Genomic DNA, 27,298 nt, shown 5'->3' on the forward strand with positions numbered 1-27,298 from the left:
CTTTGATAATTTTTCAACGAATACCATGTGAACATTTAATTTCACTGAATTAGTTCACAAACTAACTAGATTTCTGTTTCTTGAATTCATGTATTTTAAACTCTTGGCACTTTTCTGTGTTTCATCAATATAAAACCTGAACTTATTTAACCTGAAGTATTTCTTTTCACTGTCAAAATACTCCATCATTAACAATTTGACCCATCATTAACTACGTTAGGAGACACAGTGGTTAGCATTAATAGGACAAACACATGTGGACAGATCTTACTGTTATAATACATTTATTCCAGATAAAAGAAAACCATTAAATACCTTTAACCTGGTGTTATATAAATGGTTAATGAAGAGAAAATGCTACAATAATGCCACTGACTGCACATTATATTTTTTTTTCAAAAAGACAAAATTAGCACTTATACCTGAAATTCTGGATACTCTTCTCGATCAATTGGGCACGTAACAAAGAGATTTCCAGTTTCTGCCTCAATGTAGAAGTAATTTAGTGGTGGTTGGTCAACACCAGGACCACTTATAGAATAGGTGATGTTGTACTTTTGGGCTGTATCAGAAGATAGCTATAGATATATAAACACACACACACACACACATATATATAAACACTGTCAGGTTAAAGAAAAAAGGAAAGCTCTAATTTTCTAGCACCAAAATTAGACCAGACCTCTGTAGAACATGCAAAATAGCAGAACATTCAAAATTCTTCATAGTATATACTTTAAGGCAGGCATTGGCAACGTGCGGCCCGCGGGCCGCATCCGGCCCGCGAAGCCTCTAGGACTGGCCCGCGCTCGCCCCTGCCGCCAATTGCGCCGCCGATTGGCGCTGCTCCGGCCGCCATTTTGTTTTTTAAAATGGTGGCGCCCCTCTAGGAGGCCCGGGGCGCTTGCTGCAGCCCTGTTCCAGGGCTGCAGGGCCACGCCAGCCCTCCGAATGGGCTCCGCCCTCCTCCCTTCTCTCTCTGCCCTTCGCCCTCCTGGCTCCGTTTTCCTAGCTCTGCCCTCCTCTCTCCGCCTCCCTCTATGAATAAAAGAGTGTGGAGGGGAGGGAAAGGAGGAGGCGGCAGAGAAAAGGAAAGCGAAAGTAAGAGAGCCAGCCAGCCAGCCAGCCGGAGCGAGCCACTGAAGAGGTTGGTTGGTGCATGTATTTTCCTCTGCTTGGTGACTGTGATTTACTCTCCCTTGGTATCTTTGCAAAAAAACCCCATGCTCCTTTGGGCATGCTTTGATTCTGATTTCCTGCATGGCAGGGGGTTGGACTGGATGGCCCTTGGGGTCTCTTCCAACTCTATGATTCTATGTTTCTCCTATGCTTTGTGACTCCCTTACTATCTTTGCAAACCCCCCCCCCCCCATGCTCCTTTGGGGATGCTTTGATTCTGATTTCCTGCATGGCAGGGGGTTGGACTGGATGGCCCTAGTGCTCTCTTCCAACTCTATGATTCTATGTTTCTCCTATGCTTTGTGACTCCCTTACTATCTTTGCAAACCCCCCCCCCCCCATGCTCCTTTGGGGATGCTTTGATTCTGATTTCCTGCATGGCAGGGGGTTGGACTGGATGGCCCTTGGGGTCTCTTCCAACTCTATGATTCTATGAGGAGAGAGGGAGAGAGAGAAAGGGTGGGAGGGTGGGAGTGAGAGGGAGGGAGGAAGGGAGAGAAAGAGAGGGAAGAGAGAGAGAGAACCACAGCCACTGAGCCAGGTGAGAGGTTTGTTCATTGGGGGAGGGGGGTTATACTACCTGTGCCTTTGTGTTTTGAGACAGTGGCATGCATTTTTTGCTGTTTTGTGGCCTTGCCTAGTAGCTTCCATCCTTGCAAATACTGCTTTTATTATTGTTGTTATCCCTTGGTATTGTCTTTGCAAGATCCCCCCACATGGACTTGCTTGCACATTTCTGGGTTCAGACAGTGGCATGCATTTTTTGCTGTTTTGTGGCCTTGCCTACTCGCTTCTTGCAAATATTGTTATTATTATGCGGCTCTGCCCCCGGAGGGTGGAAACTCCACCCCTGACATGTGGCCCTGCCTCCAGATAGTGGAAGCTCTGCCCTGGCATGCAGCTCCGCCCCAGAGGGTGGAAGCTCCACCCCCGTGTACAGCTCCGCCCCCGGAGGGTGGAAGCTCCACCCCCGGCTTCGGCCCCCCAGTTGTCTGAGGGACAGCAACCTGGCCCCCGGCTCAAAAAGGTTGCCTACCCCTGCTTTAAGGACTTCTGAATACAATTTGGACTGCAAACAAAAGGACATTTGTTGCAAGTTAAACCTCTCTGCACTAATGGAGATGATTTCTGATTTGGTGAAGCACACAGCTGAAAATCCCATTCTGTCCCATTGCAAGCTATCTCGTTATGTTGAATTACAATAGTTTTGAATATGGGAAGATTTGTTATAATCTTGGTTCATGCATCATGAATTAATTATTTCAAATATGCTACTGTTTTACTTACCTGTGGCACATGAAACAACAAAATGCAACCTGGCAGAAATCTCACATAATGGTAACACACTAAATGGCTTTTCACACAATGAATGAAAAAATTCAGCCTAATGTAAGGCTGAGCTATTGTGGTGTAGTGGACTATGACTCTGAGGTCCAGAGTTTGAATCCCCACTCAGCCATGGAAACCCACTGGGTGATTTTGGGCAAGTCACACACTCTCAGCTTCAGAAAACCCAGAGATAGGCTGGCCTTTGGGTCACCATAAATCAAACAGCTTGAAAGAATATAACAGCAGCAACTACCATAAATGTAAGGCTATTTCCAAGTCTTGAATAGGAAAGATAACTATATACACAGATGCATGATATAAGATCCCCTTTGGGCAATATAAAAAAAATGCTGCCAATGCAAAACACAGGTGATTACACGTTAGGTTATCTGTGTATTTTTATTTGTGTTAAAAACCATTAAGAAATCACAATTATTTTCATAACTTAGGCAGGGTACAGACTGCCAAAAAGAGGCACTTCCTTGGCGCCTCTCTCTGCTGTGCAGCTGCGCCACAGCATACAAATTGTGCGGCGCAGCTGCACAGCAAAGAAGGAGCTCCCCAAAGTGGCTCCTGTTTGCAGCACCACAAAGCGCCAAAGACGGCGTAGTTACGTCAATGCTGCGCAGCACCGTTTAGCGGCGGCACAGCTGCGACGTAATTGTTGCGTGTGCCGTATGTATGGCGCTGCGCAACTGCGGCACGTGTATGACGTGCTAGGGTTGCGGGGCGTGTGCATGCACCGCCCCGAGGCAACCCTAGCACATTGTGGACGTGCCACAAAGGGCCCATCTGGACAGGGCCTTAGGCCTGTTACAGACTGCCAAAATAAAGCTGCTTCAGGTCTCTTTGGAGATATGCTATTTAAATGATGCATGCATCCTAAGAATCCGGAAGCTGCACCAAAGCTGCACTCCAGAGCTTAGGAATGGAGTGTAGCTTTGGTGCGACCTCCGGACTCTTAGGACCCATGCATCATTTAAATAGCATACCTCCAAAGAGACCCAAAGCAGATTTATTTTGGCAGTCTGTAACAGGCCTAAGTTTTTTTCTAATCATCTTGTTCACAGAACATAATTTCAACAGGTAGAATAGGAAATGACATTTCAACATAATCTGCCTATTTTATAAAAATATACCTGCTGAATTTGCAATGGGTAAGGTCCCAATGAGTTTTCCATGATAGTAGTAGGAACAGGAGCCCATCTTCGTTTACTTCGCCTCAGAACAGTGTCTTTTGTTTTGTGTGTCTGGGTTTAAAAAAAAAAAAAGAAATATTAGCAATATAATCTAGTAACAAGTAGCTTTGACTACATTCCCTGTTCATCCCTCTCACACATATAGGCATACCTTGGTTAACAAAGCCTCGGACAAAGACGTTCCTTTTCAAAGTCATTTTATACCTGTCTAGCCCCCTTTCCTCCTTGTTCTTTGTCTAACTGAAAACTCTTTAGCAGCATCAGCATTGAAAGAAGTTGAAGGGGGCTGGAGAGACACAGGCTTTGGTGCCAGTTTACAACAGCATATTTACAGTAAATAAAACAATAATATTTTTATTCCAAATGGTGTTCTCCACATTGTGTTTCAGTAGAACATACCTGATTTTGCACACACACAAATACTGGTTTAAACATGCAGAATTTTTATATCCCCTAATAAATGGAATTATCATTTGGTTCATAATATACTGTACAACTCAAGCAATGCAATTCTTTAACATCCTATGCTATGTTTTCTTTCCTTTCTTTTTTTTTGGGGGGGGGGAGGGGGGAAGGGGAGACAAAATGCCAAAGAGCAGAAGTGACATGCTGTAGCTGTCAGTTGTTTAATCCCATTTGGAGGAAATCAAAATTGCTTCCATTACGGGCACAGTGGAATTCAATTGGCTCAGGAAACACTTCAAAATACAAGAAGTGTATGGTTTAGTTTCTTATTTTTCTCCTCCTTGTAATTTCTGATTCTGGATTTGTAGGTGGATGCCAAGTACAAACACTGCTATGGACAGTATACATTTTTATACCCAGAAATGTACTGGAATTCTTATGGGTATCAGAAAATGTCCCACAATAAGTTTTTACTAGGATGCACTGCAAATAAATTTAAATGTGATTGAGAAAAGCAGTGATTACTATTCAAATGTCAGTACACATGACATTTCTTAGCAGCTAAAGTTGCTTATTTATAAAAATAATAAATACTCTGTCACACACACACTCACACATGTTTACAAAGAGTCTTGATATAAACAGCATGTACCATTTTGGGGTGAGACAGCAAATTGACATGTATTTTCTTTTGTTGATTATCTTGCAAATCCTGAAGCAATATAGTAAAAGTTTTCTTTGCAGAAGATAAAGAAACGGCATTTCTTGTATACACAGAACCATCTTGTAGAACTAAGAAGTCAGGATCACTTGGACTGATCAGGTCAGCAGTCCTTAGACACTGCATGAGATTTACTGGAAAAAGAATTGTAAAAATGAAAGTTAAAAAAACAACAACCGATATAACAAAGAATTCCTTGTATCATTAACTTTTTCTGCATGTACAGGAATATAACCTCTGTATAATTTGGGATACCACAACTACTCCTTCTTCTGAAAATGTATCCAGTAAAGCCAAATGTTTTAGGATAGGATAATACATGGAGGTTGTTCAGCTTCACATTTTTACTGTTGCATACTCAGATGTTGTGACATTGCTTTGAATGACTAGAGTTCTTCTCGGCCATGCCAGGTAAAGTCTGGTTCCTATCCACCAGAATCCTCATGGTGGGAAAAGCTACACATCTAAAAGCAAATAAATAAATAGATCTGCTCACTAATAGAGGAAAGAATCTGTATTTTTAATATTATTATTATTATTATTATTATTATTATTATTATTATTATTTGGTAATTCTGCTGGTTTTCATTGATTTCTTCATATGTGGGTTTTCTTTATATCCAGTGCTGAAATAAAATTAAATCCCTGTGCTAACAGCATAATCTTTTGCATGCATATTCAGAAGAAAAAAAAAACTTTTATGCTTAGTTGGTCCTTTACCCTAGTGTTTTTAGCATTATGTTACTAGGCTTCAAACTTAAATAGGTATAAGCCTCATTCAACACATTAGGGTGCACTTCAAAACAAAAATTTGTTAGGTTGCAAGAGAAAAAACAGCAGGGAGAACAAAACAAATAATATAATTGTAAAAACAACAGGAAGGAGGTTCTGTTGATTATTCTTAAAGGTTTTCTTACCTCTGCCAATTAAGGTCATTGCTTCTATTTTCTCAGGCACATTAAAAGTCACTTTCTTACAAGCCTCACAAAGTACAGTTAGAACCTGGAAGGAAAGAACTATAGTTACATCCTCATTATTTTATATGTACATGACTATAAAAAAGAGACACAGATATAATATAATGCTGTAACATTTGCCAAGAACATACATTTTTGTTCAGAATAAATTACAAAAAAAAAGGAAGCCCTTTGTAAGCATTAGTCTAAGTACACATAAATCTAAAACTGGGAATGGAGGTACAGGGGGGCCCTTGGTATCCAGTGGAGTTTAGTTCCAGGATTCCTATTAATACAAAAATTAGTGGCTGCTCAAGTCCCATTAAATATAACAGCATAAATGGTGTCCTTTATATAACATGGCAAAATCAAGGCTGCTTTTTATATATATATATATATATATATATATATATATATATATATATATATAAAATCTAAATACCACATCCCCATCGGCCTGAAGCTGCATCATTTTGCCCATGTGTTTTGGGCCATAGTTGAAGTGCTTCTGACAAGAAATGATTAGTGTTTGTTATGATTACAGTTTCATTGCAGACCTATTTCATGAACATGGGGATGCAAGGTAGAGAGAATAGCCCCATCTCTGCTTCTCACTTCCATTTTTTAAATGCTTGAAGAGAACCATGGACATGAAATGGACAGTTGTTCAAAAACTTATCTCTATTGATGGATTGACTAGATCTTCATCCAAAATTATGAAGGTATCTGAGGATTCAGAGGCTATACAGATGGGTGGCTCCACGCCACCCGTTTTTGCCCCAGAAGGAGGCTGCAGCAACCACACACCACGGCCTCCGGAGGGAGCAAAAAGAAACCGCTTCTGCTTACGTGCCATGATGATGCCCCTTGTGCACAGCACCCTTTAGGTGCTGCACATGACGAGCATCACCATGGCACATGCCATGGCACATGCCAAGATGGTGCCCAGGTGGCACAACAAGGGCTTTGAGCGTATGGACGTTCAGCCCTAGTGTGCATACAGGCCGGTACAAAGTGCCAGTCTGTAGAGCCCCTCAGTCTTCCACAAGCCTTTCCAAAGGATTCTTTTTTTTCCCTTTTAACTTAATGCTCTACCCTTAGTAAGACCTTGTGAAACAGTTTCCAAATATTTTAGGCAATCACTATTATTGTTATTAGTGATGAATTGGTTATTTGTCACAGTTTGTCATATACAGGGCACTAGACCAGAGGAGTACTGCTCATACCTTTCAGAAGCTTACAGGCATTGCATGTTGAAGCAACTGACTGATACTCTCAAATCCAATTCCAGACTTCAAAGGAGGAATTATGACAACACTTTGCAACAAATCTAGACACATCTAGCCCTACCCAATCTATTTACACAGAGTCAGCAGAAGATCAAGCACCTCTTGGGACATTTCATAATGATCTGCTCCTGCAGCCATGTCATCAGGCAAAAATGGTGCTATGCTAACTGTGAACATAAAATAGTTTGACTGTGGTCAACATGAGAGACAGACATTGGGAAAGCTTCTGTCCCAAGTATGGCAGGCAATAATTCAACTTAGTAATTAAGGCTGACATACATAGGAGGGTCTGTAAAATCTTTTCCAAGATGATATCTGATGGATGTCAGACAAGATGCAAAGCACCCACCCAGAAATTAAGATTTTACTTGCAACAGTTTGAAGTTATTGACATTAATAATTCTAAATACGGTGTCCTCCACAATCTGGTAAATCCAAATACTGTGTTCTTTCAGTGGGATCAACTGATTCTATAAATCAGGTATGGGTATCATGTTAACCTCCAGTTGTTGTGGAACCTAACTGCCCTTGCCAGGATAGACAACAGTGAAGAATACTGGTAGTTATAGTACTATAACAACTAGAAGGCCACATGATTTCTACATCTGCTCTAAATCAAGATGAGCATTTCATTAAACAAGAAGCAAAACCAGCTATTGCAACTAATCTAACAGGTTTTCCAGTGATGTTCTTTCAATGTGTTCTCTTGGAGAACTTTACTCTTAACAGAAAAAAGAATGATTAAATCAGGGAGGAAACCATGGCTGCTGTTGCCTGCAAAAGTATAGTCAATGGAAAGAGTGTGAACCAAATGTCATTCCAAAACAGAATACCAATGCAATTGGGTAGAAGACCCTGATTAGTAGTGTATTTCTGTATGAAAAATTAGCCCTGCCTCACACTGTTGTGCACCAGGTAGAAGGGACTCTGAATGCAAAAATTAAAAAAGTAAGAAGGAAATAGTGATGATACATCATCAACTTAAGGCCACGTACCAGGTCAATTGTAATGAAAAAAGCTGATTTTTTATAGAGGCAGCACCACAGTTTGTGTTGGCAAATATAGGATGGATCTGTGTAGTAACAACCTCCTCAGTTCTTGAAAATCATGATTGGCAGACACTTCCCCATAGGCCAACGTTTTTTTGGTGGCACCATTCATTGTGACACCATGATTTTGACACCAGCAGTCTATGCATCATTGGAGCTAATAAACTAATGTATTGTATGATGGATCTTTGAAGACGTCAAAAGCAGTAGGAATTGACAGGTAGATTGACTCATTCAAGTAAGACAGTGCTCTGATTTTGCAAGACATGAGCATGGATGCTAATAATATTGTCTTTTGGAAGTCTCCCATTCATAGGATTACCATACATCAACGCTAACTTGATAAAGCAAACCAACAAATAATAATAATAATAATAATAATAATAATATGATTTATTTATAACCCGCCTTTTCGATCCTTGAACATATTTCCAAGTGGGGATTTCAGCTGATCAGAAAAGTATTCCTTTGAGTTACTAAAATAAAACACTTCAGTGGAACCATAGGTTTAGAGAAGTTAGCTTGTAAATCTCCAGGGGAAAGAAGCTGAACCTTCTTCTTAGGGCCAATTCAGATGGTGAAAATAATCCAGGATGAATCCAGGTTCAATCTTTGTTGTTCACAAGCTTTTCGAATGCATCTGATAAGTGTTTGGGGGTGGACTGCCAAAAAAGACCACTTCACCCAGGATAATCAATATCACGTTTTTTTCCCCTGATGTGTTTTTTTTTAATTAAAAAAAGATCTGCATCATCGGCAGCATGAATAACCAGGATAAACTAGGAGAAAACTCAGCATGCCTTGAATATGTTTCAAATACATTTGTATCATTGACTCCATCTTTCTTCAAGTGCTCCCAGAGATGCACATAAATGCAGTTCCATAGTGTGAATAACAAACCCAAAACACATAAGTGAGATTATTTGCTGAATGGAGCAACAAACAGTAAACTGTAACAGAATTTGTTAATTGCATTATTGCCATTATAATTGTTTTTGTATTAAAATGAACTATAGCCAGTATGATATTTTCGAGAGAGCCTCTCTTGGAAAGCAATAACCAGTATTGCACATATACAGCCCAATTACAATGTGCCTGATTTTGAGAATAAAAGATTTCAGGCACAGAGCACTGTTTTAAATCTTACTTGATGCTTTACAGAACATTAAGAATATGAAACTATCAGAATAATACTACAAATTAAAAACTAAGTCCCATAGAATCCCACTGAGTTCAAAAGGACTGAAACTGTCTATGGTACATAGGACTGTTGTGTGAAAATTTCATTTTATATTTCATTAGCATTTTTTATTCCACCAGTAGAAATATTTAATGTAGGTACATTTTTTTTCAATTTGAAGGTAGATTAGCACAAGTAAATAGTCAACACCTTATATAGCCAATGAATGATCAGGGACAGGACTTCAGAACTTAGGTTTTCCAGTCCTGCCTCAAACAAATGTTTAAGTTCAGTGCTTTATCTATACGTTCCTTTGTTGATCCAGAGGTAGGAAGTACCTAGTATATTCTGAAATATTTTTCTTTTAGAACAGAAATGTAGAATCACAGAGTTGGAAGAGACCACAAGGGCCATCCAGCCCAAGTCCCTGCCATGCAGGAACTCTCAATCAAAGCATCCCCGACAAATGGCTATCCAGGCCTTGTTTAAAAAATACCTAATAACACTGAGCTTTTATAAGTACTGTGCTATGAGAAAATTAGGAATGGGAGGTATCTGTCAATACTTTGATTTGAATGGAATTTGTGCATATTTAACAACATAATCCCACATCTCTTTGGAAAAGTTATATTGATTTAAGTCAGTTGTGGGAATCATGCAATCCCCCTGATATCACTGCAATACAACTCCCATCATTCCTCACCATTGGCTTGTCTGTTGGAATCTGCAAAATCTACAGGGCTGCATGACAACCACCTCAGATTGAAATGCCACTGGTTTGGATTCATTTTACACTATTTTATGCTCAGAGCAGGCCCTCCAAGGTCAATGCACATATAGTGCATGTATTGGTGACATTAAACATGCAGTTTCTGCATATAGTGGTGTATTACATGCATTTCTTTATACTGTGCTGTGGATTCTAGTACAGCTTTTTTGTTTCAATAATGATGCAGTCCAAAAAACCCTTAAGGTTCCAGACACAGTCATACATGGAAGAGACCTATTGAAATCAACTGGATAAGTTCTTCATAATGTCACCAATACATGCACTCTATGTTACTGGATGCAGCATGGCTACTACACAAAACACGATCAGTAGCAAGATATGCTAAAGATAAAAGGAGATGTCCATTCAGCACATTTACAAAAAAAAAATGAAATCAATCATCTTGGGAATTAAATTGCTAGCTATTGCACATTACAAAATCAAGCTGGGAGGTCTACATGCGTCAACAAGTCTTCTGGTAGAAAGAATTCCATCTAATGCATCATGCTGACAAGAAGTGCATGAGGCTTTCTTCCCATGTAATGGAAGTAAATAGGATTTTGCCATGGCTTAAAAAATTACATCAACCTACATCATCATCATCATCATCATCATCATCTCATTATCACAGTTGTCCTCATTATGGTTACAGTTCCGTAGATAGGGTTGCCATAGTGCCGGACCTCGAAACCGGGAAAAATGTAGGACAAAATTTTCAAATGTAGGACACACAAAAAGTGTGTCCTACATTTGAAAATTCTGTCCTACATTTTACCGCGATCGCAGCGGGGAGCGGAGGCCAAGCGGCAAGGGAATGCCTCCACTTAAGGAGGCTTTCCCTCCCCGCCTGGGCCCTGCCACGATCGGAGGCCAGGATCGGGGCCTCGCCTCGTTCCTGGGACCCTCAGGGACCAGGAAGGAGGGGAGGAGGCCGGCGGCGGTCACCCCAGCCTCGCCTCCTTCTTGGCCCCCGCGGAGGCCAGGAAGGAGGGGAGGAGGCCGGCGGCGATCGCCCCGGCCTCGCCTCCTTCTTGGCCCCAGCGGAGGCCAGGAAGGAGGGGAGGAGGCCGGCGGCGATCGTCCCGGCCTCGCCTCCTTCTTGGCCCCCGCGGAGGCCAGGAAGGAGGGGAGGAGGCCGGCGGCGATCGCCCCGGCCTCGCCTCCTTCTTGGCCCCCGCGGAGGCCAGGAAGGAGGGGAGGAGGCCGGCGGCGATCGCCCCGGCCTCGCCTCCTTCTTGGCCCCCGCGGAGACCAGGAAGGAGGGGAGGAGGCCGGCGGCGATCGCCCCGGCCTCGCCTCCTTCTTGGCCCCCGCGGAGACCAGGAAGGAGGGGAGGAGGCCGGCGGCGATCGCCCCGGCCTCGCCCCAGGCCTCAGAAAGGCCTTGGAGCCGCCGCCGCGGCGGAGGTGGCCACGGTGGGCGGGGCCGTCCCGGTTTGGGCGCCAAACCAGACCGGAACCGGGATGGCACCGCCCAAACCGGGATTGTCCCGCCGGGGGGCGGGATATGGCAACCCTATCCGTAGACATTTATCTAAAAATCTACAAATCATTTCCACTGAACACAGTGTGCTTACTTTTCAGCAGGGAGGTACAAAATTGACCTGTTAAACATCTTTTGATCTTGAAAATCTGAATAATTTTCCATTTTTGAGAATAGAATTAATTTCATTAAAATGGGATATTTAAACAGCCAACACAATCTATTATGTGGTTGGCTGTGTCATGAAATTAGTCAAATCATTTCAAATCTACACTTTCATTTTTTTAAAAAAAAAATGAGTATATTTTGATCATTCCAGTGAGAACTGACTTCAAAAAATACTTCAAATTATTCTCCAGTGAAATCTATTGGATCATTTTTCACAAATCTGGCATTTCACTATCATTTCCACATCATAAAGTGGTTTTGATGTTTGCTAGATGTGTGGGGGGTGTATTAGGTGTAAATGTCAGTTATTATTTTAAAGATAAAGGGTGTGTAAATTACTTGCCACTAGGAAGAAACATCTTATTAACTTGGCACACCTGAATTTATTATGTCTAAAACCCATTTTAAAAATTAATCTGAATGAGAAACAGAACATCAGTCATGTATGGACTATCAGATTAGGTTGCCCACCCAACTGTAATGAGAATAAACCTGCAGGGCCATGTTGCTTTATTTGAAATAATTCACAGACTATAATGTGATGCTATAACTACTTATAGGTAATCATACAAATATACTTAAACAAGAAGGAGATGTACTCATTTCATTTCAAAAGTGTCAAGGTAAACTCGATTTAAAAACAGTATTGTAGTGTATTAGGTTGTGGTTGTTGTTGTTGTTGTCAACTGCCCTCAAGTCGACCCTGACCAAAGACAACCACATGGATGAGACACTTCCAAGACCTGCTGTCCTCCACTGTTCTGGTTAAGTCCTTTAAATTCAGACCCAGGACCTCCCTGATTGAAGAGAATAGCAATTTATTAGGGTCTTGGATTTAGAGTTGTCAGACAAAGTGCCATGGCTCAGTAAAAAACAAATTCTGTTGTCTTATATGAGGCTATGAAGAACACAAACTAAGGGAATTTTTTTTTCAACAAAATAAGGCATATTTCTTCAAAAGGAGGGCTTCTAAAAATTCTTTGAAATTAAGTGGCAATCCAGAATTTTAAAAAGGAGTTCAAATTGATATATACACATATAAAATAGTTGAAAAAAGCAGCAAAGCACTGTTTTCAAATAAAATATAGATCCCTGTGGGATACAGTCAGTCATCTGTATCGATAGATTCTGCATTCATAACTTGAAAATATCCCCCCCCCAAAAAAAAAAAAAAATCCAAAAAGCAAACCTTGATTTTGCTATTGTATATAAGAAGACACTATTTTTCTATGCCATTTTATACAATGGGATCTGAGCATCCACAGAGTTTGGTATCCACATGGCGTTCTGGAACCAAACTCCAGCAAATACCAGGGGCTCACTCTAGTACAAAATTTGAAGTATTTGATAATATTTAATAAAATTATTGAAAATACATGTTTAAAAAAATGCCACATATAGTTTCTGCCTTCTTAGGCGAAGCCTGTTGGAACAGGAAAGATAAACAGTAGTAGTCGGAGAATTATGAATATATTATAGTTAAACCATTATGAATACATTATATGTATGCACACACTGGTGACCATAAGCAACAGATGTTATGTTTCCAAAAGCTTTTGACAGCATTAAAGGGTGTATTTATTTACACAAGAAAGTACTAGCTGATTTAAAATTCCCCTTTTTCCTTTGGTTAAATATTATGTATTTTACAAAGGTTTGACTTATAGTTAGAGGTAGATGCAATTCACTTTAGAAATGATAAATGACATAAAGGGCTCAACTAAACTTCAAAACAAATGTACTTCACCATACAGCTGATTAACACATTAAATTTAGCACACATTCACTTCTAGACTTATTGTTAAACAAAAAACTTTGACTATAAAAACTAGATGCCAAAATCAGTAAACAATAATTTTCTAATAGCAAATGGCACAGGAATGTAACAAGAACACAAGATGTTCTTCTGTCCAGAGTTTGGCCATGCCTTACTCCAACCTTCAGCTAATTTAAGCAAATATCTTACTCATTTTAATACTATGGGTGCACACACACATTGACAATCTCCCTGATGCATTGTGCAACCAATTCCAAGTCAGCACATTTCCATCAAAAAGAGGAGATAAATATTATGTCAGGGTAGCTAACATTCAAAACTATCTGGAACATGGCAAAAACCGCTTATTTCAAGGAGTGTCACCTATTTGCATTATTTTGTCCTACATTATCCCATAGCATCCAGGCAGCATAAAAGTAAAGAACATTCCTTATGTTAGCACAAAACTATATACCATTCATCTCTGGCAACTTGTAAGGCTGAATTCAAATGGATTGCTGTATTAGTGTTTCCAAGAAAATGGGAGAGGGAGAATCCAGCAATACCTTTGAAGCCAACTTGTTTATTTTAGCATGAGCTTTTGTAGATTTCAATTCATTTCTTCAGATACACTAGCAAATTGGTAGAAGTGCATCTGAAGGAGTGACACTCGCAACACCTCATGCTAAAATAAACCAGTAAAAGTCAAAAGTACTACCAGATTATATGTTGAGCTTCCCTTATCTGGAATTCTGAAATCCAAAATACTCCAAACTCTGAAATTGTCTATATGGGAGGCCGAGATAGGGACACCTTTGCTTTCTTATGGTTCAGTTTTGTTTCATGCACAAAATTATTGGGGCCATGGCCATGAATTTGCAAGAACTGGGGACAGTAGCGGAGGACAGGGAGTATTGAGGATATCTCATCCACAGGGCAGACATGAGTAGAGATCGACTAGAGGGCAGTCAACAACAACAAAAATTATGTATAAAACTACCTTCAGGCTATGTGTATAAAAGTGTTTGTGAAACATAAATGAATTTCATGTTTAGGCGTGGGTCCCATCTCCAAGATATCTCATTATGTATATGCAAATATTCCAAAATCCAAACAAAAAAAAAACCTAATAATCCAAAATCCAAAACGCTCCTGGTCCCAAGTATTTCTGAGAAGGCAGAATCAACCCATATTGCCCCTACACATAAACACTCCATTTTTCTTTCTTCTTCTTTCTTTTTCCTTTGTATGTTGCAATAAGGGTGGCACTCAGTGCAGCTAAACTGCCTTATAATTCTTCTCACAGAATGAACAAAAGTTCTTAGAAGTGGAGATTCCTATGAGCCTCCCAGCTCTTGGAGGATCACTTGCCTTCTCCTGCTTTTGTTACTGGTCAGAAAAGGAAAAAGAAATTGCTATCCATCATTTGATTCCCCCTCTCAACAATTACAGCAAGTAATCTCTTGGAACAAATAGAGGCAGCTTACAATCACACATGAATCAGAATGGAGACTGCAGTCAAGAAATTAGAAGAAGGCTAGGATTGGGAAGGGCAGTGATGAAAGAACTGGACAAGATCATGAAGTGCAAAGTTAGCACTCTGCAGACTAAAGTGAGGCTTGTCCAAGCTGTTGTATTCCCCATCTCCATGTGCGGATATAAGAGCTGGACAGTGAAGAAAGCCAACAGAGAGAAAATGAACTCATTGGAAATTTGGTGCTGGAGAAGAGTGTTGAGGATGCCATGGATGGCCAAGACGATGCACAAATGAGTTCTAGAACGGAGCATGCACAAATTCTTCTTGGATGCCAAGATGACTATATTGAGACTGTCATACTTTGATCAGGTCATGATAAGGCATGAATCATTAGAAAAGGCAACTATATTAGGAAAAGTGGAACACTGCAGAAAAGGAGGAAGCTCACATGCCAGAGGGTTAGATTCAATCAGGGAGGCCACGGCTCTCAGGCTTCAGGACCTGGGCAGAGCAAGCAAGGACAGAGGATCTTGGAGATGTCTCATCCACAGGGTTGCCATGAATTAAAGTCAACTGGAGGGTAGTTAACAACATCAAGGTGCCCTTTGACCCTGGCTTCAGAGTACATGCAATCTCTCCTCGAAAGCCAACCAACCAAATGAACCTCAGAGGCTAATAATAAATGAGAATGATAGTAATAATGAGAAGCCTGTCTGCTATCCTCGTATATTTCCATAGTTTACCTTGGTGGATTCCCCCTGCCCTTCTTCTCAAAATAAAAAAAGGAGTGGCTGTGCATAGAAGAGATGGCAACAATGCGTGGTGAAGGAAAGAGCTGTGTGCCTCAACAGACATCTGGACCTACCTTTTGGGTGCTGAAGGGAGACAAAATGGACACATACAATTGAACCCACAAAAAAAGAACAACACAGACACCCTTTGTGAGGCTCACAAACTAATGTGAGGCTCTAACGCATGTCAATGCATTTGGCGTAGCGGTTTGAGCACTGGGAGTATGACTCTGGAGGCCAGGGTTCGAATCCCCTTTCGGCTCCGCTGAGTGACTTTGGGTGAGTCACACTCTCTCAGCCTCTGAGGACAGCCACAGCAAAAAAAAAAAACTCGGCCAAGAAAACCCCACCAGAGGGTGGCTAAAAGTCAGGGTCGCCTTGAAGGCACACCTACGAGGGCGACAAACTGTATCTGAAACCCCGTGTTGTCTCTTTAAAAACAACAGCAGCAGCAGCAGCAGGAGGCAAAAACTTTCCCCTCCAATCCAGGCTTGTCGGTGGCTGAGAAAGGCTGGCACTAAAGAGAAAATGGGCACCCAGCAACCATTTCTTTAAAATAAAATAAAAAACACCAAAAACGACTTGGGAGGAGAAAAAAGAGGAGAAAGTGTCTTTCAAAACTCCAAGAAGAAGCGTCAAAGTAGCAACCGAGGGATACTTTTGATGCGGCGCGCAGTAGCCGATCATTACAAAGTGAGCGTGCGAGCCCTTCCCCAGAGGCTGCCTGCCTCCCTTCCTTCCAGGCGAGGGCTGGCCCCAGGGGCTGCCCTTCCTCCTCGGCCCCTTTCCCACAAGGCTGGGCCAAAAGCCCGCGCGACCTTCGCTCCCTCAAGGGCTCAGGACCTAGTGTCCAGGAGCTCCCCTCCATTTCCAGGAGGGGTTCCTCCAAGGCTTCCATTTTGAAGCAGGAGTTCACATTCCTAGGAGTGTTTGGGGCTGGTCTTTGCTTTGTCCTCACCTTGGCGGTGGGGCAGAGCTGGTCAGCCTGGGCTGTGGGGACTTTTCAGCCCTTCTTTTCCCCCTTCCTCCCCTCTCGCCCTTCAGGCGCGCAACGCCTGGAAGGCGAGAGGGAAGGAAGGGAGGAAGGCGGGAAAAAGGGCTGAAAAGTCCCCACAGCCCAGGCTGACTCCAGGATCCTTAGGGTCCTACTCACCAGAAGCCCCAGCAGAAGGGGCTGGAAAGCCCGGGTCCCGGCGTCTCTTGGGCTGGGGGCCATGTTTCCCCTGAGGGGTGGGGAAAGAGTCGAAGGGAGCTGGGCAGGTGAGGCGGAGAGGCTCCCTTTCCCGGCTGGAAGCAGCGCCTGCAAAGGCTGGACCTGGGCGCCTGTGGGTTTGTTTCCAGACTCCCCAGCCAAGGTGGAGCCACCCCAGAACAGAGGGAGGCTCTAGAAGCCTCAGCAGCAGCGCCTCTCCTAAGCCAGGACTTTTCATTGGGCCATTTCTTTTTTCTCTCTCTCTCTCTCTCTCTCTTTCTTTCTTTCTTTCTTTCCCCACCCTTTTTTCTTTCTTCTTGGACAGGGAGGGGACCAGGAAGCTCCAACTCAGAGCAGAGACTCTGGGGCGAGGCAGTGGCCTCACCAGGGCCTCTCAGTTGAGGTCTGGGCAGCCACAGGTTTTGGGAGCCATATTGGGGGTCCTGGAACCAAACCCCAGCAAATCCCAGGGGCCCACTCTAGTGCAAAACTTGAAGTGTTTGATAAGGTTTAATAAAAATGATCGAAAGCCCGTGTTTAGAAGAAGTGCCATATTATTTCCGTTTCTGCCTCCCTCACCGAAGCCTCTTGGAATGGGAAAGTTAAATAGCATCCATAGGAGCCAGAGAATTATGAATATATTATACACTTGTCCTTCCATATTTGGTAGGGTTAGGAAAAAACATGTTTTTAACCTGAGAGGACACCCCTCTAGGAAACTCAGTGCAACTCTGTGGTCAACGTCCGACAGACACTGACCACAGAACTGCGCTAGAGGAGCTAAAAAGGCCTAGTAGAGTGTTCTCTCTAAGAATCTCTAGGTCTTCCAGTGCAACTTTTAGTTAAAGGTCACCATAGAGTTGCACTGGGGGACCTAGATATTAATCAAATCTGGGAATAATCAAAGTCACAAATATCAAAGCTACAAATATGGAGGGATGGGTGTATTTGATAAGATTTGATAAAATTATCGACAATACATGTTTAGAAGTGCCACATATTTCCATTTCTCCTGCCCTAGACTAAGTCTTTTGGAACAGGAAAGTTAAATAGCATCCATAGGAGTCAGAGAATTATGAATATGAAGTCAAAGGCTTTCATGGCTAACATCCATAGTTTTTTGTGCATTTTTGGGCTGTGTGGCCATGTCCTAGAAGAGTTTATTCCTGACATTTCGCCTGCATCCATGGCTGGCTCAGACATAAGTGGGACTTAACTCACTTCACTGACTTGACTTAGCAACAAATAACACACTGAGGCTGCATCTACACTGCCGAAATGATCCAGTGTGGCACTGCTTTAACTGCCATGGCTCCATGCTGTGGAATTTTGGGAACTGTGTAGCATGGAGCTATGACACTTAAAGTGGTGTCCTCTAGTGCCACAGCAAACTGCAGTTCCAAGAATGCCATGGTAGTTAAAGGTCCAAAACACACTACAGAAACAATCTAGTCTGAGACCACGTTAACTGCCCTGGCTCAATGCTAGGGAATTCTGGGAATTGTAGTTTTGGGAGACATTTAGCCATCTTTGTTAGAGAGCTCTGGTGCCACAATACACTACAGTTCCCAGGATTCCTTAGTACTAAGCCCAGACAGTTAAAGCAGTCTCAAACTGGGTTATTTCTGCACTGTGGATGGACTCTTGAGACTTGTATATATTTACAGGACACATTTCTTGGAGGGAACTAGAAAACGCGTTAGACAATGGGACTTGGTTTGCTATTGCCTTCCCCTGAGGCAGAGAGAGTGTGACTTGCCCAAGGGCACCCAGTGGGTTTATATGGGCAAGCTGGGAATCAAACCTTGATCTCCAGAGTTATAGTCCAACACGCAAATCACTGCTCCAGGTAGATTATTTTTTTCCTTTCTAGACATTTTATTTTTTCATCATAATTCCTCTTCCTTGTTTGCCCTTTTCAGGAATAAAACTGACAAACAGCTTTGTTTCTTCTCACAAAAGGCAGACTTGTTAAGCATGAGCTATACCTGATTCATTTGGGTGATCAGTGATACTTATAACTCATTCTATTCACAGTGAGTCTAAGCAGGGTTAATCTTTTGCTTTCAAAAGAAAAACAAAACCAGCTGATAGTGCCATAACCTATTGCTTTATTGTTATCTCTTCCCTATTGCTGTTGGTGGTGGTATATAGATATTGTGAGGAAACGTGAAGCAGCTTCTGAAACTGGTAAAAAGAAATAAATGGGAATTTCAAGTATTTTTCATTGAATCAAAAGAAAAATGTGAACCATTTGGTGAGGTACTTTTAAAAGCATATCTGCTTGGTTTGGCAGAAGGCTGGGGTAATTTTAAAAACAAAAATGCTGCAAAAATCATGTGGAGATGTTAAATCTCAAATTCGTTATCAGCAGTGCTAAATATCAGAATGTACACATGATGATATACAAAAACATACATTCTGGATTGTATGGAAATGTACCTTTTGAAAGAGTCAGTATTTTAAAATGTCTTCAGTAATGGCTATCAGTAAACTACAGCGAATCCCCACACAGTCATGTAAACCCACTGGGTGACCTTGGGCACGTCATACTCTCTCAGCCTCAGAGGCTGGCAGTGGCAAACCCCCTCTGAAGAAATTTGCCAAGAAAACCCCATGATTGGTTTGCCTTAGGTTGGAAACAATTCGAAGGCATACAACAACAACAACAGACTATAGTACCATAAGTCATGAGTATATTGCTGTTTGCTTGCTTTCTATGAAACAAGCTGCCTTGATTCTTGGTTGGGGGAGGGAGGCATAAACAAAGTTCAGAATCATCAGGAAATATAATCTGAATAATTCCCAAAGGGATAATCATGATGGACTATTGAAGAAGAAGAAAACAATTTGGCAATTATGTTGTTAACACTGGCCACAAAACTGTTGCTCAAAATGCAACATGCTAGAATGATGTAAATAAATAAATTGGTGATTTTAAATCTTTAAAGGCTTTGTCTTTGCTTTAAAAAACACAGATTACGTGCATTTTCTAATGCTATACTAATATGATATTTTATTAATTTGGTTTTGGTTTTGTTTGGGCTTTTTAAAAAAAAACTGTTAGCATAATAAAACCCATGTGTATTTACCTACAGCTCACAAGACTGATAGTTCACTCAAGTGGAAGATGTCAAATCACATTCAACACCACTCAGAGATTTCTGTGTGTTTCTAAGATATGCAAGGATTATGGAGTGAAAGGAAGATGTTAGTTCTGTGGTTTTTTGATGAAATAAGTGAAGAGGTATGGTTTCAGGCTGGCCATGTTTATTTAAAGTTCCTAAGGTGTGCTTCCTGTTGTGGTGCGACCAGTTGCCAAGGGTTTGGATCAAGTGTCTGGTACAAGTGTCTGGTACAAGACTCTGAGTTACTAAAAGTCTTCATCAAGAGATTGTTAATAGAACAGGACATCTGTAAAGGACAACACCTGCTAAACCAAGATGATATAATCTGAAAGAAATAGCCTATTAAGGAGGAAGGAGGAAATATATTACTGAAGGAGCTGAATTGGTTGAAGATGTTGCTTGAATCTGAATATAATGCTGGTCATTTGCCACTATTTTTATGAACTCGTTAGTTAGGATTAATATCTTTTTCTGATGAATCTAATAGCTAGATGTACTGTGGATCGTTTGCTAGCATCAGTGTATTTTTTTAGACTTAGAGGACCTCAGTATTTTGGCATGGCATAGGTAGTTCCTTGGCATGTCTACTAGTTTTGCTGGAGTTATAGAAATTTGTATTCTAGTCTTCTAATACCTGTGGGCCATTCAGAGTACATTGTGACACTTTAAGACAGAGGTCGGCAACCTACGGCCCGCGGGCCGCATGCAGCCCACCGAAGCCTAGGGACCGGCCCCAGCCCGGCCCTGGCGCAGATTGCCACCGGGGCCTTTGGCCTCTGGCGCAGGCGCACGGGGCCTTTGTGCGCGGGGCAAGCAGCAGGCAAGTGGGGGCAAGGAGGTGCAAGGGGGACAAGGAGGAGCAAGTGGGGGCAAGGGGGGCAAGGAGGAGCAAGTGGGGGCAAGGGGGAGCAAGGGGGCAATTGCCTATAGAAGCCTTAGAAACATGCATTTATATTAACATTTTTTAAAAAATCAGCAGATTTTTTGCGTGTCCTCCATTTTTTTTTAATTAAAAAAAGTGTCCTCCATTTTAAATTTTTGTCCTACATTTGTCCCGGTTTATTTATTTAATTATTTTTTTGAAAAAAATTATTTATTTATTTATTTTGCTTCGCCCCCCCAAGTTGTCTGAGGGACAGCAACCCGGCCCCCGGGTCAAAAAGGTTGCCTACCCCTGCTTTAAGACAAACCCGTTGATTAAACTGCAATAAAAATACAGAGGTAGAGATTTGTAGATAAAATAATCTTGACATTAGCAAAAAAAGAAAATAGTCCAACAGGTACAAAAAGCCCGTTGGAATACAAGTGCTTTTACTGTGTAGTGATAGTTACATATATTGAAAAACCACACCTCCACCTTCAAAAAATAAAGTGTTCAGCAGTTTCTGTGCAGGCATTGAGAAGGTCCTACAGAAGGAGCATCTAGTTGACTGGTGCCTCTAAACTAAACACAACTAGCTCCAGTTGTGCTGGCAAAAAAGTTATTTTGTGAGTGCAGTTTGAAAGGTGAAATGGTTCAGAGGACTGGGTGCTTTGGTATCAGAGCCTCCAATATTTTCTAAGCCTTGATGGAATCTTGCTAGGAAGGTGGTAGTGTGGAAGGTACTGTTAATAATAATAATAATAAACTGTTTATTTCTAGCCCGCTTTTCCTGGCAGATCAAAGCGGGTTACAACAAGGGTACTACACAATGTACAATTTACAAACAGTATCCATATAAAAATCACAACAATACATCAAATTATTATTAAAAACAGGATAAAAAAATTACAAGATTAAAAACCACAACAATAAACTAGCTTAAAGTGCTTGTGCAACGGGGAGAGAGCAGATATCATAGTGTCTGGGGGAAAGCCTGTTGGAAGAGGAAGGTTTTCAGCTTCTTCCTAAACAGGTCAAGGGAGGTAACCGAGCGGAGCTCACCGGGAAGAGAGTTCCAGAGCTGCGGGGCCGAGATAGAAAACGCCCTCTGTGCGTCACAGAATATCTCGTGTCAGGAACCCTCAGCAGTTGCTTCCCGGCCGACCTGAGAGCGCGGGGTGGATTATATGGGGAGAGGTGGTCCTCCAAGTACCCTGGGCCCAAGCCATTTAGGGCTTTATAGGTGATAACCAACACCTTGTATTGCGCCCGGAAGCGAATGGGCAGCCAATGTAGATCTTGTAAGACAGGTGTTATATGGCTGGTCCTGGGGTATCCAGTGATTTACATGTTTTACATGTTTCCCTCCTTGTGTCTTTTTTGCCCTTTAGTTTGTTTTTGTTTTGTTTTGTTTTGTTTTGTTTTTTAAAAAACCCTCCCATTTTAGCAATGGGAGTGAATTCATTTAAACCAGGTGTGAAGTTGCCTCATTTGGGAAGCTGGAAAGGATGTAGCTCAAGTGGAACCGTGCCCTCTTTCTCCCTGCCACCCAACATACCTCTTCTTCCCACACACTACACTCACCTCCATGAGAGCAGAGTTCTCACCATATAGAGGAAGCCACAACAGGAATCTATTGGCTGAGAGAACAAATCTGCCTCATTTCCATCTGATAGAACTAGCCATCACTCTCTATTAGAGTTGCTGATTAATGAACCTATATTGGTAACGATCTCCTGTGGTAGTTGGAATTTGTGACTGAATTGCTTTTTAATCATAATGATTGCATCTGACATGGTCAGCAAATTGATAGGAACAGAACAAAAAACAACTGGAAAACACATTTTCACAGTAGAAGTATAAAAGGAGATGTGGTGTGATGTTTCAAAAAAATTTTTTTTTGTAAAAAAGCTCACCACATTTTGGCCTTGTCACCAATTGGCCTTCTTAGGGAGCTATTATAAAATAAATAAAAGTACATTGCTATCCTGAAATTCTTGTGTTGAAACCAGCAATTTTTACTGAAAGATTTCAGAAATCTGGTTTGATTCAGGATGCAGTCCTCATTTTGCTTCAGAGACATTTCATTTGATGTCTTCTCAGAGAAGATGCATAGGATTATGCTATTTCCTTTTTTTTTAATGATGGCTATGTTATAAATTTATTGCAATCTTGATGGAGCTTGAAGTCAGGTATTCATCACTACCATCTGAGCCAACTTACCTTTCAAACATTATTCTGGGCCTTGTGAGTCCCAGTCTTTATAAAGTCTTTTCACATGACTAGCAAGGGTCTGTCTGCATGGACAAAAAGAAATGGTTTCACCCTGTTTTGAGGTTAAGGAAGGAAGGTTGAGGAAACACAGACTTTTGGTATTGGTTTGAAGCACTATGTCTTCAGAAAACAAAACAATGAACTGAGAGAGAATGAAATTCTACTTTATCCAAAGTAGCTGTATGGACAGAAAAGGAGAAGAGCAGGTAAGCTTGCCTCACCAGCCCCCCACCCCACCCCACCTCATTAAAAATGCACATATCTATAAGGAGTTTATCACACCGGAGGAATTTCTCTTAATTTCAAATGAAAAGAAAGTGGGGCCAGAATGCATTCACATAAAGTCGCTAGTTTAGAGAAATTACATGAATGCTCATTGCATTCGAACTGGCTCCCCATTGCCCAAAAATAGCATGCCATTGCCCAAATTTGCGTGTGGCAGTCTATCACGCAATAACATGAAAACTCATGATTGCGTTCTGACTGACTCCCCATTGCCCAAATTTGTGTGTGGTGGTCTATCACGCAATAACGTTAAACCCCATGATTGCGTTCAGATTGCCATCGGATTATACTTCCAATTTCCCTTGTCTGATAAACTCCTAAGTCTGGCTACCCAAATGAAAATCATAAGAAAAGTGGAGGCTGGTGAAAGAAAAGTGGAGGTATTTTGGAACCAGTTTCCAATGCTGTCGAGAAGGTTCAAATTGTTTTTGTTTACTTATGCAAGGCATACCTGACTTGGTTGTTATATTTCACATATTCGTATTGTCAGTTTTGAATAAAAAGTTCACTGGAATATATTCAATTGCATTTATTTATTTATTTATTTATTTATTTTTCTTTTCTTTCCTTTTCTTTTCTTTTCATTTCTTTGTTGTACAAGAATCTATCCCTATACTTTCAATGTTATTTCTGCCTCTGGGACCAAATTTTCTATTAAAGAAGTAATGTCCAGGAACACATCTACTTTGTCAGTGGAGGTACACCTGTAAAGGAAGAGTAACTGTTTTTCTCCAAAATGTTTTGGTTATGGTATGAAATGCAGAAGTGTCTGTTTTGCTTTCTCAAGTGTGATAGCTCTCCTATATCTATGCTATTTGTTATGTGTGATCATCCAAATAGTTAATCAACATAATTATTGCTCATTGAAGACTACTGGACTAGTTTTCAAGACTGTACAGTTGAAAATTTGTATCTAGGTGTTTACAGTAGACAATATTTATTCCAACAACCTTCCAAAGCATATGTTCACATTTCATAAAAAACCATTCAAACAAATATTTTTGACAGATTTAATAATTGTTTTCAAATGTACAAATCAGATTGCAGTACATGGTTCTTTGCATTCCTTTTGGCTTCTTGTTATTTAAATAATAAATTAAAATGAACCATTCTCAAGCCTGGTTTTTATTGTCAGATCATGGCACCTTCATTATCAGTGGGATGTTTGTTTTGGTCAGGCCTTGCTCTGAATGTTTTTTTAATTCCCATGGGAAGTTTTTCTCCTTTTATTTAGGACATGTCATTCAAAATAAAGAATGTATAAGCAATTATAGCTAAATATGGTCCTACTATAAAACTAAGAATACTTCTCTTTCTCCCTTTGCTGATCCTTACACCATCAAAGGAAATGACACACAGTTTGTCTTTTGTTGTAATAATGATTATACATAATAAATTAAATCCTTTAGTCTTTATTCCCACTATTGCACCTATTAAGATCATAGAAGTTGGCACCCTGATTTTATAGCACACTCTTTTTACTGTCACGATGAACCACTTAAGCATATTTACAATGTAGTCTTCTATACTGAATATAATTGCAACAGAAGGGCTGTGCTAATGTAGATTCCCTGCAATCCACAACTGCAGCAGATCTGTTGTGTTCCCTCTCATTTTCAGTTCCATTATTTAATACTGTCCATCTGCCTATTATTAAGGCAAGTGAGATATAAACAGAACACTTACAACACTTAAATATAGAACACTTAAATTGTCACAACAGATGTCACAACTTATCAGGGCCAGCCAGAGGTAGTAAAGGATACAGCAAAGAGAAATAAGGTTCTATAAACTCCTGCAGCTGGTTTTGTGAGTGGTGGAGGCTGGTGGAGCAGTCAGTCTGCTGGGGGTTTTACTCTGAATCTGAAACAGTTTCTAAAAGAATATTCAAGCCTAGCTCCCAAAGTTCAGCATCTTAGATAGAGCCTAAACAAATTTTAAAGGCTCTATCCAAGGTCTTGAACCTTGGGAAATCGGTCTCAATACACTGGAGCCCTTTTTAAAAATTCAGACTGAAGACCAGCATGGATTCACTAGTCCAGAGGAAACTGAGGCCTGTTACAGACTGCCAAAATAAAGCTGCTTTGAGTCACTTTGGAGGTATGCTATTTAAACGATGCATGGGTCTTAAGAGTCCGGAGGTCGCACCAAAGCCACACTCCATTCCTAAGCACTGGAGTGCAGCTTTGGTGCAGCTTCCGGATTCTTAGGATGCATGCATCATTTAAACAGCATACCTCCAAAGAGACCTGAAGCAGCTTTATTTTGGCAGTCTGTAACAGGCCTGAGTCACCAGCCTCCACACGTTTTTGGAACCAAGGGGTCTTCAATTTTTTTTCCCAGCCAAGAGCACCCTCCCTTTGCGCATGACAAATTGCTTTTGAAACTGACAGGAGTTGCAAAATCAGCTCAATACATCATACAGGAGGAGTCAACTGCTGAAAAGCATTCCACTGAACTAGTGCAAGCTCTTTGTGTGAGCTGAAGATATCCTTTGGTCTGAGACGTTTTATCCATTTTATCCAGAATTATTCATTCTGAAATTCTTTTTATGAAAGTAACATCAATTTACAGTAAATATACAAACTATAAACCTGTTGCATTTGAATGTATGTTTATTGTCATACCAAAGTAAAAATACGACAGCATATTATTTTTCAGGTATCTTGTATGCTCTTGGTTGTATATGTATATTTCAAAGTATGTTCTGCATAAACTGTAATCAATAATGAAAAGTTAATCACTAATCATTTTTATATTTGTTCTCTATGTACAAATAGAGAACATTTAGTTTGTCAAAGTGATCACTGTTTTGTAATAGGCTTTGGCAGAAGCTTGCTTTTACTTAACTTCAGCTATATTCATGCCATACGGCATTTATTTATTTATTTATTTATTTATTTAACTATTTCACTGCAGGAGGAGCTACATAAAAATAAATAGGGAACCCAGCATCAATGCAAGTATTCTGGCCACATCTTAAGTCTACTAAACAGACAAATTAATCACATTTATATTTATGTTTGTTTCTTTGTCAGTGAAGTGCTGTTTTCTATTTTATAATTTAATATTGCCATAGTTAATACCAAGCATTCTAAATTTTGTAACCTAGCACAGTTATGTACACATCAATGCCAACTGTAGTAGGACTTAAGCTTATGCACTGGTTATAAGTAAGAATTTAGCAATATAAATTTTAATATGCATTCCAGTACCAGTTCATAAATTTATTTTCTTTTAAAAGATGCTAAATTAAATAATACTTTCTACTACCCAGTCATCTTTGTATTTTACTGTCACTATCACTATTATTACTACTCTTACCAATATAGTTAAAATTTATATACCAAATAATATTAAAAATAACAAAGCAGTGTACAGGATAAAACACAGTAATCCATAAAATAATATAAACATTCAATATAAAATACAATTTGATCAAAAAAATAAATAAGAAGAGTCATATTTAAGAAGTGTCCAAAAGAGTCAGGATGGGCAAAGTGCAATCCTCCAGGTCCCGTTGGACTACAACCCCCATGAACCCTAGCTAAAAGTAATGGTAAGGAATATTTAGAGTTACAATCTAACAACATCTGAAGGTCCACATTGTGCTCATCCCTCCCTGAGCAGACAGGCCAAGCCTGCACTATCCTGGCCAGTGTCCCAACTCAGGATGTCACAGGGATGGGTGGGTATTTATATGCTTGCCTGTCCCCAAACCACAGACCACTATGCATCACTTGTGTCCACCCAACGATAGCACCCCCATTGCCGTGTCTTATGTGGAAATGGGGCACCTGGCTGCAC

General features: G+C 40.8%; 1 protein-coding gene across 1 annotated transcript in view; it reads right to left on the minus strand.

Moving 5' to 3' along the window:
* The window catches only part of LOC149317269 (desmocollin-1-like), a 33,636-nt gene extending 16,559 nt beyond the window's left edge, over positions 1–17,077 (minus strand). Inside the window, exons 1-5 of the mRNA XM_089517221.1 lie at positions 16,904–17,077; positions 5,751–5,835; positions 4,765–4,967; positions 3,648–3,758; positions 423–578 (exon numbers count right to left, since the gene is read on the minus strand). Of these exons, the coding sequence (XP_089373347.1) occupies positions 423–578; positions 3,648–3,758; positions 4,765–4,967; positions 5,751–5,835; positions 16,904–16,966 (618 nt within the window). The 5' untranslated portion in view covers positions 16,967–17,077. The remainder of the gene's footprint in view (positions 1–422; positions 579–3,647; positions 3,759–4,764; positions 4,968–5,750; positions 5,836–16,903) is intronic.
* Between the last annotated feature and the right edge of the window lie 10,221 nt (positions 17,078–27,298).

The sequence above is a fragment of the Sceloporus occidentalis genome, unplaced genomic scaffold (assembly GCF_023333645.1).
Source record: "Sceloporus occidentalis isolate IW3139 unplaced genomic scaffold, rSceOcc1.0.p SCAF_3, whole genome shotgun sequence".
NCBI classification, from domain to species: domain Eukaryota; kingdom Metazoa; phylum Chordata; class Lepidosauria; order Squamata; family Phrynosomatidae; genus Sceloporus; species Sceloporus occidentalis.